Genomic DNA, 13,477 nt, shown 5'->3' with positions numbered 1-13,477 from the left:
GAGCACATTGGTGACACCCACTATTCAGTAATAAGTTCTTGTTCTTTTAGACATTCATCACTTGTAATTCTCTTTGCAGTTTTCTACATCTGTCAGCCAAGCTGCAGGCACCAACAACATGTGTAATTCAAAGGAAAGACGACAGGCTTATCTCTTCCTTTGCAACATCTTCCAGTGTTGAAAGGATCAAGGGGGAAAGAGGAGATCTGGCCTCTTGTTCACTGGGGTATACCAGGGCCGGGGAGGGAAGAAATAACTTTTAACACATTTTTTTTTTTTTAAGTCAGGTATTAGCTTGTCAGCTCTGTCTTCTCATTCTAAGACTCCTGTATGGGCAAGACAAGTCAGTGTTCTTGCTTGGGCTCCCATTCTGCGTGTTGCAGTTCATCTTGACACCCAACGTATGTTTGTCTGTGCTAGAGTTTTGACATGAGTTAACCAGCGGACTTCTTGAAGGCCCGTGGGTGTGTCCTAACTTTCTGACTGTTTCTTAGACAGAATATGAGATCACACTGTTCGTTTAGGTCACCTCTTTTGAGGACATGCAGAAGAGTGAAAGAATGAGAGAATCAATGATGACTTAAAGGTTTTCTTTCTAATTCGTCAGAAAATGCATCACAATACTTCATAGAGCTGCGGGAAGACTGATGCCTTTGTCAGTGGTTGTGTTTTAAGACAATGGCTTTCCTTCTCTCTGTTGCCTCCTAGGAGAGATTTGTCCTTAATGTTTCTGGCAGTTTGCTGGTACCATCAGAATGATGTCGCTGTAGTTCTGATTTTCACTGAAAAGTGAGCTTGAAAGCATTTTCTTTCAAAGTTATCTGAATGTTAATGAATTTTGTCCCCACAGGAAAGTTGAAGACCTTCAGTTCCGTGTGGAGGAAGAATCCATTACCAAAGGAGACCTAGAGGTAAAATAGCTCCAGCTTTCTAGACAGGATATATAGTAGGACACAGAAATACAATTAGTTCAGATTAAGTGTGCTGTGTTCTAGAAGAGGAGGACAGGGATGATTAATAGATGCAATACTGGTCCAAGCATATGCAAAGCACATGAAAGTGGTTCCCAGTTCTACAGTCCTTGAGTAAGATAACTGTCCAGGATTGCACCCTTAATTCAGTTACACGCTTCAGCAAGGGCTATACTGTGGAACAGCTGTAGTTGTTTAGAGTAATTAATTCATAGAAAACTCTACTTTTTGATACTTGATTGTACATTATATGTTACTGATGTTTCTGAAATTGCTTAAAAGTATCCACCAACAAAAAATTATTTTGCAGTTATGAAATTGCAAGTTAATATTTATTATAAGTATAATAAATACGACTAGTCTTATTATTTATAAGACTAGTCCTGTTTGTCTTAGATAATTTTTTTAATAAACCCTGTGCTTTCCTTTGGGAAGATTGATTAGCAAAGAATGTTTTGTCCTGAGAGGTATTGTACACAAAATCTAAACAGCAATTAATGTGTGCAGTTTTTGTGTTTCTGCTGTTTGCATAACTATAACATTGGGCTAAAAACACAGTATGTTATTACACAATCAGAATAGGAAACACTTGAAGATATTTGAACCCTGCCAATTTTTATCCCAAATTTCAAATTAAAAAGCAAGGTACTTTTTTAGTGGTTCTGCTCTGTTGTTGTCCAATCAGAAAAATATTAGAACCTATTGCACAGCATAAAGTACATACTTAATTAACTCATGTTCCTGTGAACCGTTTATGATCAAAGTGCTAGCCTTATGGAAATTATTCATTTCATATAACATTTCTTTTATTTTAGTCTTCCATTCATTTTAAGATACCTATTTAGAATCTTCATAGAATGCTCCTTTTATTGTTTAGTCCATGGAAAATGTTAATTTTTTATTTTTTGTTAAATCAGGCGATAGTCATGGCAAACCATCTTAACGACTCTGGTTTGTCAAGCTACGTAACTTAAACTTTAAACGGAAACTTTAGACAGAAACTTTAAACTTTCGGTTTAAACAGAGTTTACACTGAATTAAAGATAATGAAATGTATCCTGTTGTTTGTGTTGGAATGATAGTGCTAAGTCTGCAGGTGAAATATTTCTGTTTGTTTGTTTTTTTAATTCTACTGATAGCGAAAGAGGCAGATTTCGGAAGACCCAGAAAATGTAAGAGGGCACTTAAATGTGCAGAGACATCCCATGTTAACAGATTGTGTGCAGAAAATGCTTATACTTATTCACTAACTGCATAATCTGTTATTGAAACATTGACTCTAGTATTTGTGTGCATGTTGCTTTCAGAGCAATTACAACATTTATCAAAAAGAATGTGTGTAATGACTAAACGTTGTAATCCTCATTAACTAAAGAGAGGGTGAATGTGTCATTAGAATTCTTTAGGGTCAAAAACTTTGCAACTAATTGAAGAGTGTAGGAGCTTGTAGAAAATGACTGTCCAGGATCTTGAAATGTCTTTCATTTAAAGGTAGGATGTTAGTTGCTTTCTTCACAAAATTCTACATGTTTTCCTATGAGCTCCTACTGCTATTCAATAGATGCACATGCAATTAGCCGATTAATTTTTCTGAGGGAAAAAAAAAATGGGAATTTTTTCTACCTCCCCTTATTTGTTTCAGTTTTATGCCGTGAAATGCTAAGGGGAGAGATGACTAAAAGTATCTGATGGATTAGTGTGCAAAGCTATCTGTTTTTACTGAATCTTCCTGTAGCTTCTCTTTGAATTAGGTAGGAAAAATACACGTTACTGGACAATAGAAATTGCCCTACAAGACATTTAAGCAAGCCTCCTGCTTCCGTAGCTCAGAATAGTGGGATTTAAAAGCCCTCTCTTTGATTGGACTCAGGAAAATTTGTCTCAGGCTGCTTCCCCAGCTGAGATAGGACGTTCTCAAGACTAAAACTGGTTTCCTGCTGTGCATTCTTAGGTGTTCCTTTTGCGAAGCTACTTCAGCGATCTGGGTCTCCTCTATTCTTCCAATCAGGCTCACGGTGTGTTAGAAGTAAATCTGCATGTGCCCTTCCTTTCTCTTGTTTTGTGCACTCCTTGTTTAATCCTATCTTTACTCCTGATTTCCCTGTTCTAATTTTTCCCATAAAAACGGACATCTTCACCCTCTAAAGGAGAGGAGTGGGTGATCACTTAGTTTCTAGGCTTATGCTTCATAATGTTAGTCGTGTTCTGTGATTGTTATCCCAGCACGAAGGGACTGAAGGTCATCTTGCCCCATCCTAGAACTGATTATCAGCATTTATGGCTTCAGCACAATTTCACAGTTTGACCTATAGATGGAGAACTTAACCGTAAGGTTTATTTTGAAGTGAAAGAGTAGCTAGAATACACAAATGCTGAAAATAGCTGGTGACTGCTCTCTAAAGTTTATTTGAGTGGAATTTAAGGTTCAAGGCAGAGTAAGGCTCGTCCCGTTTCCCTATCACTCTTAATGTACCTGCAAAGCTTTGGAGAAGGTGAAGGTGTTTCCTTTTTGGGCTTGGGGTTTTTTTGAGGGTTTTTTTTTCTGTTTTTCTTTTCCATCCAAGTTAAGGTTTACAATCAAATTCTTTTCCTCTTTTTAATGGTACTCTGCTCTTCTCAGTTTACTGTGCTCTGGGTTTCCTCAAAAAGGAACATAATCATTGAGACGTTTCTCTCTAGGTGATCAGGAAAGAAATTTGGGTGATTCAAAAATTTGCAGTGATTTTTACCTTGGGAAAACTGGAGCCTGTCCTTTAGAAATCAGGCTTGTTTAGAGGATAATCGCTCATCCCCTAAATGGGGAAAATGGTGTCTGGCAAAGATCTCTGGTGTTTTGGGTTTTTTTAATATTTTATTTCATTTTAGTAGGATTATTATTTTCTTTCCCTTTGTAATATAGAAGAGATGGGTTTTTAAAAAAACAAACAGTAATCACTGACAGTATATCCGATCTTTGCGGTAGTAAAGCAGTGTCTATAAAATTAATGGTGTTAATTTTTATATTAAATTTATATTTTATTTTACTAAAAAGTGTTATAAAATTAATAGATCAAAATGCTTTGGATTTTATGTAGCATAGAAAAACTTAAGAGAGCATATTTTGCAAAGCGATGCAAAGAGAATTCTGCAACTGTCAGGTTTGGGGTTTCTTGTTTTTTAATAGATCCCTTTGGTGAATTGGAGCAAGAAAGGTATGAATGTTCAATTTTTAAAAATAGATTACTATTCAGACTTACAATTTTATTGTGGATCAGAAGCAATACTTACTGGTCTCACGAGAGGGGACTGAATTAGAGCCACTTATAAAATATTGTTATTTCCCTTAGAATACTTAGTTCCATTTTCAAAGGTTGTGGGAGGCAAAACCAGAAATCCATGTTCTCATGGGTGTTTTTCCCCACATACACTGAGGATCTTCCACTGATAGAGAAAGGAACCTGCTATGGAATTTCAAAAACTAGACAAATCTAAGAAGGAACTGTTAACGTTTGTGGATTTTAGTATTTTGGACCTAGTAACTACCTAGCAAAACAGCCAACTGTTTTCAGCTGGAAAGATGTTTAAAAAATTAAACCAGATGTCTGCATGCTTTTGCGAAAGAAGATAACTTGATGCTGTCAGAAGGAATACTGTGTTTGGAGGAGAACGGGCCTGAAGCAAAACAAGAGGCTCATCCCCATCCCACTTGCTCTGCAGAGACAACGTAAGATCTTTAACTGCTGCGGCTGGTTTGGGAGCAGCACTAACCAACTTGTCACTCTATAAATAACACAGTTCTGTAGGGATTTTTAAATATTACATTACAAAGATCAGAGAAGCAGCAGTGTCCCGCCAGCTGTGCACACACTGCTGCGCTGTGGCTTTGGCAGCAGCGTGGCTTTGGAATTATTCACACATCTTTCTGCCTTTTCGGATTCTCTCAATGCGGTGTTCAGTGGGTCGCTCTTCAGGTTGCAAGACTCTCTTCTGTTAATAGCAGTTCATAGGCTTTGGGGGTCACTGTTATTTTTTTCTGCGGTAAATTACGCGTGGCAGTTAAGCTGTGTGGAGAACTTTCATCAAGACTGATGGATGCAACTTCTTTGGTTAATAAACACATCTTACCCTACCCAGGCAGAACTTCATTCAGTCTTCTTCTGGACATCCACCTTACTCTCGATGTGGGCAAGCTCTGAAAAGCTGCTCTTTTTGGAAAAGACACTATGAAGCAACAGTAGACTTTCATAATCCTTTTAATTTGGATTGTTTAGTAAATTTCTACTAACTGTGACCTGTCAGGATTGACACAATACTCACATCTCGGCACTTCAGAAAGAGGCGTGGCACCCGATTCTTACCTCTTTATATTGCTTTTTTCTTTTTTCTCCGCTCCCTCCCTTCCCCACCTCAGAGGTGCAGGTCAGATTTGAATTAGCTGCTGGACTTTACCTGCATCTCTCAAACTTCAAGCTCTCTTGCAGGTCTCTCGGAGTATTTGGGTGTCAAGCCAGAATATCCGATACTCTCTGTTCTTGCTAAAAATTCTACCCCTTCATAAGCAAAAGGCAGGAGGTACCTGCTTACTTAGTTTCACCTCCTTCTTGTTAGGAACCTATTAGAATTACAAAGTTCTTACATTTTTGTTCCTTTCTTCCACATCTTGTTCAATGTATTCAGACTTCAGGAACTATAGAGCAACCAGACTGATGCACTTTTTCACCTGGTTTTGGAGAATCTTAACTTGCTACTTCCTTCCTGAAAGAGGAGGAGGGGGGAAAAACTAGGAGGGTTCTGCAGTTGTAGACCACCATTCTCTTTCTATTCACATCATTCCTACCACAGAGACAAATGAACCTTAAAGTTCCCAGTCGTACCAAAAAGGATTTTTGTAGCTGAGACTTGAGATACAGCTACTATTTAAAAAAAAGTTTTGATTTGTCACATGAGCTTCAGTGGTGAATTTTGGTCCCCTGGTTCATAACTAAATCATTTATAAAATAAACTAAATACAGAAAAAAGTTAGTGGGATGACAAGGAAAGGGATTTATCATCCTGTTAGAACAAGTATAGAAATATATACACATATATTTTTTTTACATAACTATTCTAATTTGTGCTGAAAACTTCATGTACTGATAAATAACTTCTACTCAGCTGCATGAAACTTTTTTGTTCATATTCTTCGTTTGTGATTTTTTTCTACCTTTTTTTTTTTACACGTCAGTCCATTTACACTTTCAGTTCATCTTTCTCATCCATAGCGTTTCCCTGTTCATTTTATCCACTGCATCTTCTCTGCTCATCATTGGTAGAAGATTCTGGCAGCACGGCCTGCATGTGGCTCCCTCCTCTTGTGCTGGCATGTGATGGTGGCACCGTTGTGTTCTCTTCCTTTCCCTTTTTACTAACAGACGCAGACCAAACTGGAGCATGCCCGCATTAAGGAGCTTGAACAGAGCCTGCTCTTTGAAAAGACCAAAGCTGACAAACTCCAGAGGGAGTTAGAAGACACTAGGGTAATGGTTTTCACTATTTAAATAACGACTGATTTGTGTTGTGGAAGATTTCTGATGACACAGTCTGCTGGGTATAACACGTGCTGAAACAGATCCTTGCTCCTGCCGTGATCAGTACCTGCTATAGATGTAGCTGAAACACTTTAAAAATTAGCGTTAATTTTGAACTTTGGTGTGTGTGTGTATGCCTGTATATGTATACGCTCATTTCTTCAGAAGAATTCAGGTAAGATGTCTTAAAACTGCAAAAGTAATACTTGAATCCAAGTCAAAAGTAGCAAATGGGGCTCTGAATTGACATAAAGAAATGTTCAGTTGTTCATTTTTAAATGCAAAGTTCATTAAATCCCAAAAAAGTAAGGTCAACTGTACCAATGCTTTTAACATGAACTTAGTATTTGGGGCTTGGTTCCTGAGGTCTTCAATAGTTGTTGTACTACTTGCTTCGCTAAATCATGATTTGTAGTGGCTTTTTAGTTCTTTTTTTCCACCCATGACAATCTTTTCATGGATATCCCAGTAGCATTAGTACTGCTGTTGCCCATCAAGATATTACTAGACGTACTTTGTCCCAAGTCAGAAGTTCAGCAGATGTGCATTCTTAAAGATGGATGGATGATGGATAGGTACATACTCATGCTCACACATAATGGCTTTTCTTGAAGTTGAGGTAGGGATGAATCTTATAGAACCAGGAATGTACTCCGTAATAAGTACTTTTAAAAAGCAACTGCAGGTAAGTAATACCTTTTTCAGGATGTTGGTATAATAAGGAGACTTAAACAGTAACTTCCTAATTAGAAATAGTTGTGGTAGCTTTGCATGCTCTTCCATACCATAAGCTGCTTCAACAGTCAGTTAAAAACTCAGATAATGTGAGAACCCTTTTTCAGAGAGAACAATGGAGTGGCTATAGGAGTTTCCGAGGATTTGTAGGCTAAAAATATGTTTGTATTTTTGTCTGACAGTTTCATAGCTGGCATGAGATGAATTTGGAAGCAATTATTTCGACAAAAAAAGTCCTCAGGGTTCTCCTTTTTCAGTCTGCTTTAAAATGATACTGAGAAACATTTTGTTAAGCATTGATAATATACACAAGCGTAGTTTGTAAATGGTTTAACAAGTTGTTATTTCTAGATAACTTCAGAAAAATGAATTTAAATAAATTCCACCTTCAGAAAGAATATAATATGCATGTAATACAAAGACATGGACGTTTTCCCTTTTTTTTAAAGCAATGATTTATACATAAATGAAACAACAGTTGGTCTTGTTTCACAGCCTTCCATGTAAAAGCAGCATTTGCTTTTACTTTAAGATTTCTTTAGAATTTCCATAGAAATAGGAGTTGGCAGTGAAACTCGGAGGTATTCTAATCCAAAATACTGACAAGAATATACTAATGATGTTACTTTTGCAACACTTGGTGGTTTCTTTTCAGTGAAGCCGAAGTGTCTTTGTATTAAACATATCTTATAATTCTTTCTTCTTTTCTTAAAATACTGTTAATCATAGGTGGCCACGGTATCAGAAAAATCTCGCATCATGGAACTAGAAAGAGATCTAGCGTTGCGGGTGAAGGAAGTAGCTGAGCTTCGAGGGAGATTAGAGTCTAGTAAACACATTGATGATGTGGACACTTCTCTTTCATTGTTACAAGAAATAAGTTCTTTGCAAGAAAGAATGGCAGCAGTTAGCAAAGAACATCAGAATGAGATGAATTCACTGAAAGAGAAGTTTGGAATTAGTGAAGAAGCATTGCAGAAAGAGATCAAATCACTTTCAGCTTCAAATGAGAGAATAGCAAAGGAAAATGAATCCTTGAAAACTAAGCTTGATCACGCCAACAAGGAGAATTCCGATGTAATAGAGCTGTGGAAGTCGAAGCTGGAATCTGCAATTGCCTCCCATCAGCAAGCAATGGAAGAACTAAAAGTTTCTTTCAGCAAAGGTGTAGGAGCTCAGACCGCAGAATTTGCAGAGTTGAAGACTCAGATTGAGAAGATCAAATTAGACTATGAAAATGAAATGTCAAATTTAAAACTGAAGCAGGAAAATGAAAAATCTCATCATTTAAAAGAGATTGAATCACTGAAAGCAAAACTGTTGGCAGTCACAGAGGAGAAAGAGCAAAACCTGGAAAGCCTGAAGACCAAACTGGAAAGTGTGGAAGATCAGCATCTAGTAGAAATGGAAGACACTTTAAACAAATTGCAGGAAGCTGAAATAAAGGTAAAGGAGCTAGAGGTACTGCAAGCCAAGTACAGTGAACAAACCAAAGTTATTGATAGTCTTACACCACAGATCAAAGCTGCTGAAGAAAAGCTTTTGGACCTTGCTGCACTTCAGAAAGCCAATTCTGAAGGTAAATTGGAAATCCAGAAACTTAGCGAGCAGCTTGAGGCAGCTGAGAAACAAATTCAGAATTTAGAGACTGAAAAGATTTGTGGAAGTAGCAAGGTTTGTATCAACATCCATCCTTTTATTTTTACTTCGTTTTTATTTTACATTTGTACTGTTCCAATCTGCTATAGCAAACTCATCACAGAAAAAACAAGTTTTATTGAATGCATATCATAGTACCATCTGAGGAGGTTTAGAGAAAGCATTAACTGAGTCATGTCTCTAAACAGGTTTCTAATGCTTGGTCTGCACCACTAAGCAAAACAAAAAAAAATTCTTTCTGGATTTTCTTGCTGCAGGCTTCGGCATGCCTCTCCTGAAAGCTTTGTGTTACGGAAAAGTTAGTTTGGCTTATTTGAGACAAGAATCCACATATCTTAATATACATATATCTCTCATTGAACAAGATGATGGAAGAGGCTATTAGAAACAAAAGAAAGCAAAAAGGATCCTGGTGGAACTTTTCTTTAAGACAAGGGTATGCAGTGATGTTGGTAGGCACTGTTTCACAGCATTTTGAAGTACAGACTGCAATGTGACACATCTTACCAAGATTTTCCTTGGGTTTGGATGAAATGTCTCTTAAAGTTGGTAGCATGGCATTCAGTACTTGGAAGTTGTTCTACCACTGCAGCTAGGAATAAAAGTGCTAAGATATCATTTCATTTTAGGGGTTCCCCCACATCCCCAAGCTCTGCATGACCTGACAAGCTAGAGCTCTGATTATAAGAATAGTAGGAAAGTAACTGGAAATAACTTTCCTAAACCCTTCACAGATGGTTCCAAAATACTAGATTTCTACGGACCTTTGACTCTATTTTTAAGGCCACACGGGGTTTCTGCACTACCCCTGGGTGTGGTACAGAGCCTTGTGAAAAATTACATCCCTGTATGTGTATTGGTCTGAATAGCCAGTTGAAACATAAATGCTAAATTGTTCAGTTAAAAATTAAAACAATAAAGAACTAAAACTACTAATTCAACTGATACTGTAACTTTTTTGAAATTTTGAATGTACTCAAAAATGTCTGCCATTAAATAATGTTTTCACCGTTAATTCCAAAAGAACTAAATTTTCATGATTTCAAATATATTCCAAGATGCAGTTACTACTGTGATGTATGTAGTCATCAGTGGAAATCAGCTTTGCTCAGTTAACACATCACTTTTTTTTTTCTTCAGTTTTTTTTAATTTTTCATCTTACAGTGATTTTAGTATTATAGTTACTTCTTTTAGATTCAACTTTTAATTTTTTTACTTCTTCATTCATATTTGTAATTTTATTTTACTTCATTTCATCATCTTTGTCAGGCTAGTAATCTGGCCAAAGAACTGCAGGGCAAAGAGCAAAAGCTTCTTGACCTTGAGAAAAACTTGAGTGCAGTAAATCAAGTTAAAGATTCTTTGGAAAAGGAACTTCAAGTTTTGGTGAGTAATACCCGAAAATTTTGACTTCATCCTTTGGATTTTGGTTTTCTTGGTGAGTTTGTAATTGAAATCTGTGGATCAACTCTGAGCGAAGTCTTTCAAAGCTCTTTTACTCATGAAAAGAAGGCAAAGGTTCATGAATAATAGGCACTGTGTCAGAATGAAAAGATCATTTCACCCAAGTTCTGTGTTACCAGGTGTTTTGTCTAAATAGAACTCTTCTATGGATTTCAGATAAAATATTAAACTACACGCTGCTTTTGATTTGGTTTAAATTTAGACTACTCGTTAAGGAACATGTTGCCCTTTATTATAACTGTTGTACAAATCAATGCTTGCTATACGCACGTCTTAAACATGGTTTTTGAAGACACTTTCCACCAGATTTCTCATTTTTCAAATTTAATTAAGTTTGCAAGTATTCCGTAGCTGGGTACAATTCTCCTGAGAAACTACACCAGAGTTAGTAACAAAAAAATATGCTTTTAGGTTTTGTTGTGCCTGTCATAAAATCTTTCCATGGCCATAGTAAATACTTGAAGTTGGTGGGCAAGTCTCACTTCTTACCTTCCTCAGTATCCTCCGTTTTCTTCAGTCTAGCTCCCTGCGGGTAAAGCCAGAAAACACTGGTCTGAGATTGATCACAAGGTTGCAGATGTCCCTTGTTGTAGCCCATGGGCAGTGTGTTTAGCTTCTCGCATTGAGAAGCCCAGAAATGACGTCCCCTACACTGGACTTAGTGGCTGCAGTTCTGTTGCTGCGCTAACTGATGGAGAAGTTACTTTCTACGTTTAGGGACTTGCTTGCAACCGAGGCAAGGGAAAATTTTCATCAGCTTTGTGTGGCTGAATATACCTATGCTAAACTGTAATTCAAAAACTTCAGATCTATTTATGGTAGGAGTGAAGACTCTTCTATTTTGTACTTGAAAAATACCTGATATGAACTCAGTGGTTGAATTATACTGCTATTACCAAACCTTATCTTATCCATTTTTCAGAAAGAAAAGTTTACTAGTGCAGCTGATGAAGCAGAAAATGTTCAACAAACTATGCAAGGTATGTCTGCTGCTAAACTAAATAAAGAACTAAAAAGCTGCAGGTTTTTTTCATGCGTTTTCAAATTTACACCTGGCGATACAGCAGTTTCAGGACCTATGGAAAGGACAGGATTACTTGCAGCCTTTCTTCTTAAGAGTCATGTACCTTGCAAGTAGGTGGATTTATCTGCATCTAAGTAGTTACTAACATTGTTTTCAAAATTTTACTTGCATAGAAACAATAAAAAAACTAAACCAAAAAGAAGAGCAGTTTGCACTCATGTCTTCAGAACTGGAACAGCTGAAGTCTAGTTTGACTGGTAAGAAGTAATAAAATGGAATGTTTTGGAAAATGCATCAGCTTTGTGCTTTCTTATGCCTCCTGCTCAGCTCACCACATGATAATATGTAATGCTTTCACAAATGCCTATACCTTCAAATGAAAGCTTTTTTTTCTAGGCAGAAAACAGCTTTTGTGGCACTGTGTATAGTGACCCAGCAAGGTGATGATAATGTTAAGGAGATGGTGTAGTGAGACAGGAGTCTTCCTGGCTGAGTATATTCCAGATCAATAGTTCAATTCTTGTTTGACATTGCAACAAAATCATGCTGTGGTGATGGTCGGATACCAGACAGAGGCTTGGGGACCTCTGAAGCATTACAAACATAAGAAAGTTAATCCACAGAAGCCTTGTATATAAGTAGTGTTTTCTTTTTAAGGACATCAAAAAGACTGTATATTTGTCCGGTGGTATCCTTCTTCCTCTGTCATAGGAGGGAGTCTTGCTGTATTTTTTTAGTTGTACATCTCAATTTAAAACCAGTATAGAAAGAAATGAAGAATGACCATGTACCCTGTCAACAAGCCTTTCAAGGCATTGTTGGGACTCTAGAAGTCATCCCAAGAGCTGCTCCTGCCCTTGGTGGCAGTTCCTGCCCTGGACTGAGTAATTTTTTTCACTGTAGCTTCGTGTCGCTCGCATTGTTTGTTTTCCGCTGCACTACTAAATAGCTGGTGAGTTGTCTTGCCTGTAAGGTGTGTGTACCTCTCTTTATTATATTGCTGATATGGGTAGAACTCATATAAGCTTCTCGTGACCTGAAATTAAGTGAATCACTTCTGAAAGAAAGATTTCTTGATTAGTTGCTTTTTTACTGTTTCTGAAGAGTTCTTAACCCTCTGCTACAGTTAACAGTTCAAAGGCCAAACAATCTTAATTTTTAATTTTAAAGGGGTGATTTGCAAGGTCTGTAGCATCAACATTTCTCTGTTTATAGTTCTTGACTATCTTATAGCTAGTCTGTGCATACACTTTCTCTTAAATTTACTAGACTGCTAACCTTTGTCTTGCTCAGTGATGGAGAAGAAGTTGAAGGACCGAGAAGAGAGAGAACAGCAACTGACCGAAGCTAAAGCCAAACTTGAAAATGATATTGCAGAGATCATGAAGTCTTCAGGAGATAGCTCTGCCCAGCTTACAAAAATGAATGATGAGCTCCGGTTAAAAGAAAGGTATTCAGTCATTGTCAGAACATTTTCACATCAATTGTTTATTCTTGCACTTCCAGCTACTCATTTCATCTTTTTGTAAATATTTGAACAAGGTGCTCCTGAGAGTCACATTGACATGACAGGTGAACTGTACTCTATCAAACTACATTAATCGAAACACTCTCCTCAGAGTGATTTGAAGAGCATCTAACATTAGAATCGTAGAATAGTTTGGGTTGGAAGGGGCCTTTAAAGGTCATCTCATCCAACCCCCTGCCATGAGCAGGGACATCTTCAACTAGACCAGGCTGCTCAGAGCCCCGTCCAGCCTGACCTGGGATGTGTCCAGGGATGGGGCATCTACCATCTCTCTGGGCAACCTGGGCCAGGGTTTCACCGCCCTCGTTGTGAAAAATTTCTTCCTTCTGGCTAGTCTAGATCTACCCTCTTTTAGTTTAAAACCATTACCCCTTGTCCTGTTGCTACAGGCCCTGCTAAAAAGTCTGTCCTCATCTTTCTTAGAAGCCCCCTTTATGGCTTATAAGAGCCCCAAAGCTAGGCTATTGCAGCGGGGAAGGGCTGCAGGAAGGTCTCCCCGGAGCCTTCTCTGCTCCAGGCTGAGCCCCCCCAGCTCTCCCAGCCTGTCCT

At 37.8% G+C, this 13,477-nt stretch overlaps 1 protein-coding gene across 1 annotated transcript in view; it reads left to right on the top strand.

Annotated features, from left to right (window-relative positions):
- Window positions 1-13,477, top strand: part of CLIP1 (CAP-GLY domain containing linker protein 1) — a gene marked incomplete at its 3' end in the record, with an annotated part of 40,718 nt that overhangs the window by 20,628 nt on the left and 6,613 nt on the right. The window contains exons 7-14 of the mRNA XM_010281523.1: window positions 851-911; window positions 2,111-2,143; window positions 6,362-6,466; window positions 7,982-8,926; window positions 10,182-10,298; window positions 11,299-11,356; window positions 11,574-11,657; window positions 12,694-12,850. Coding sequence (XP_010279825.1) covers window positions 851-911; window positions 2,111-2,143; window positions 6,362-6,466; window positions 7,982-8,926; window positions 10,182-10,298; window positions 11,299-11,356; window positions 11,574-11,657; window positions 12,694-12,850 — 1,560 coding nt within the window. The remainder of the gene's footprint in view (window positions 1-850; window positions 912-2,110; window positions 2,144-6,361; window positions 6,467-7,981; window positions 8,927-10,181; window positions 10,299-11,298; window positions 11,357-11,573; window positions 11,658-12,693; window positions 12,851-13,477) is intronic.

The sequence above is a fragment of the Phaethon lepturus genome, unplaced genomic scaffold (genome assembly GCF_000687285.1).
Source record: "Phaethon lepturus isolate BGI_N335 unplaced genomic scaffold, ASM68728v1 scaffold16072, whole genome shotgun sequence".
NCBI classification, from domain to species: domain Eukaryota; kingdom Metazoa; phylum Chordata; class Aves; order Phaethontiformes; family Phaethontidae; genus Phaethon; species Phaethon lepturus.
Note: the sequence above shows the minus strand (reverse complement) of the source record. Positions and strands in the feature narration are given on the sequence as shown.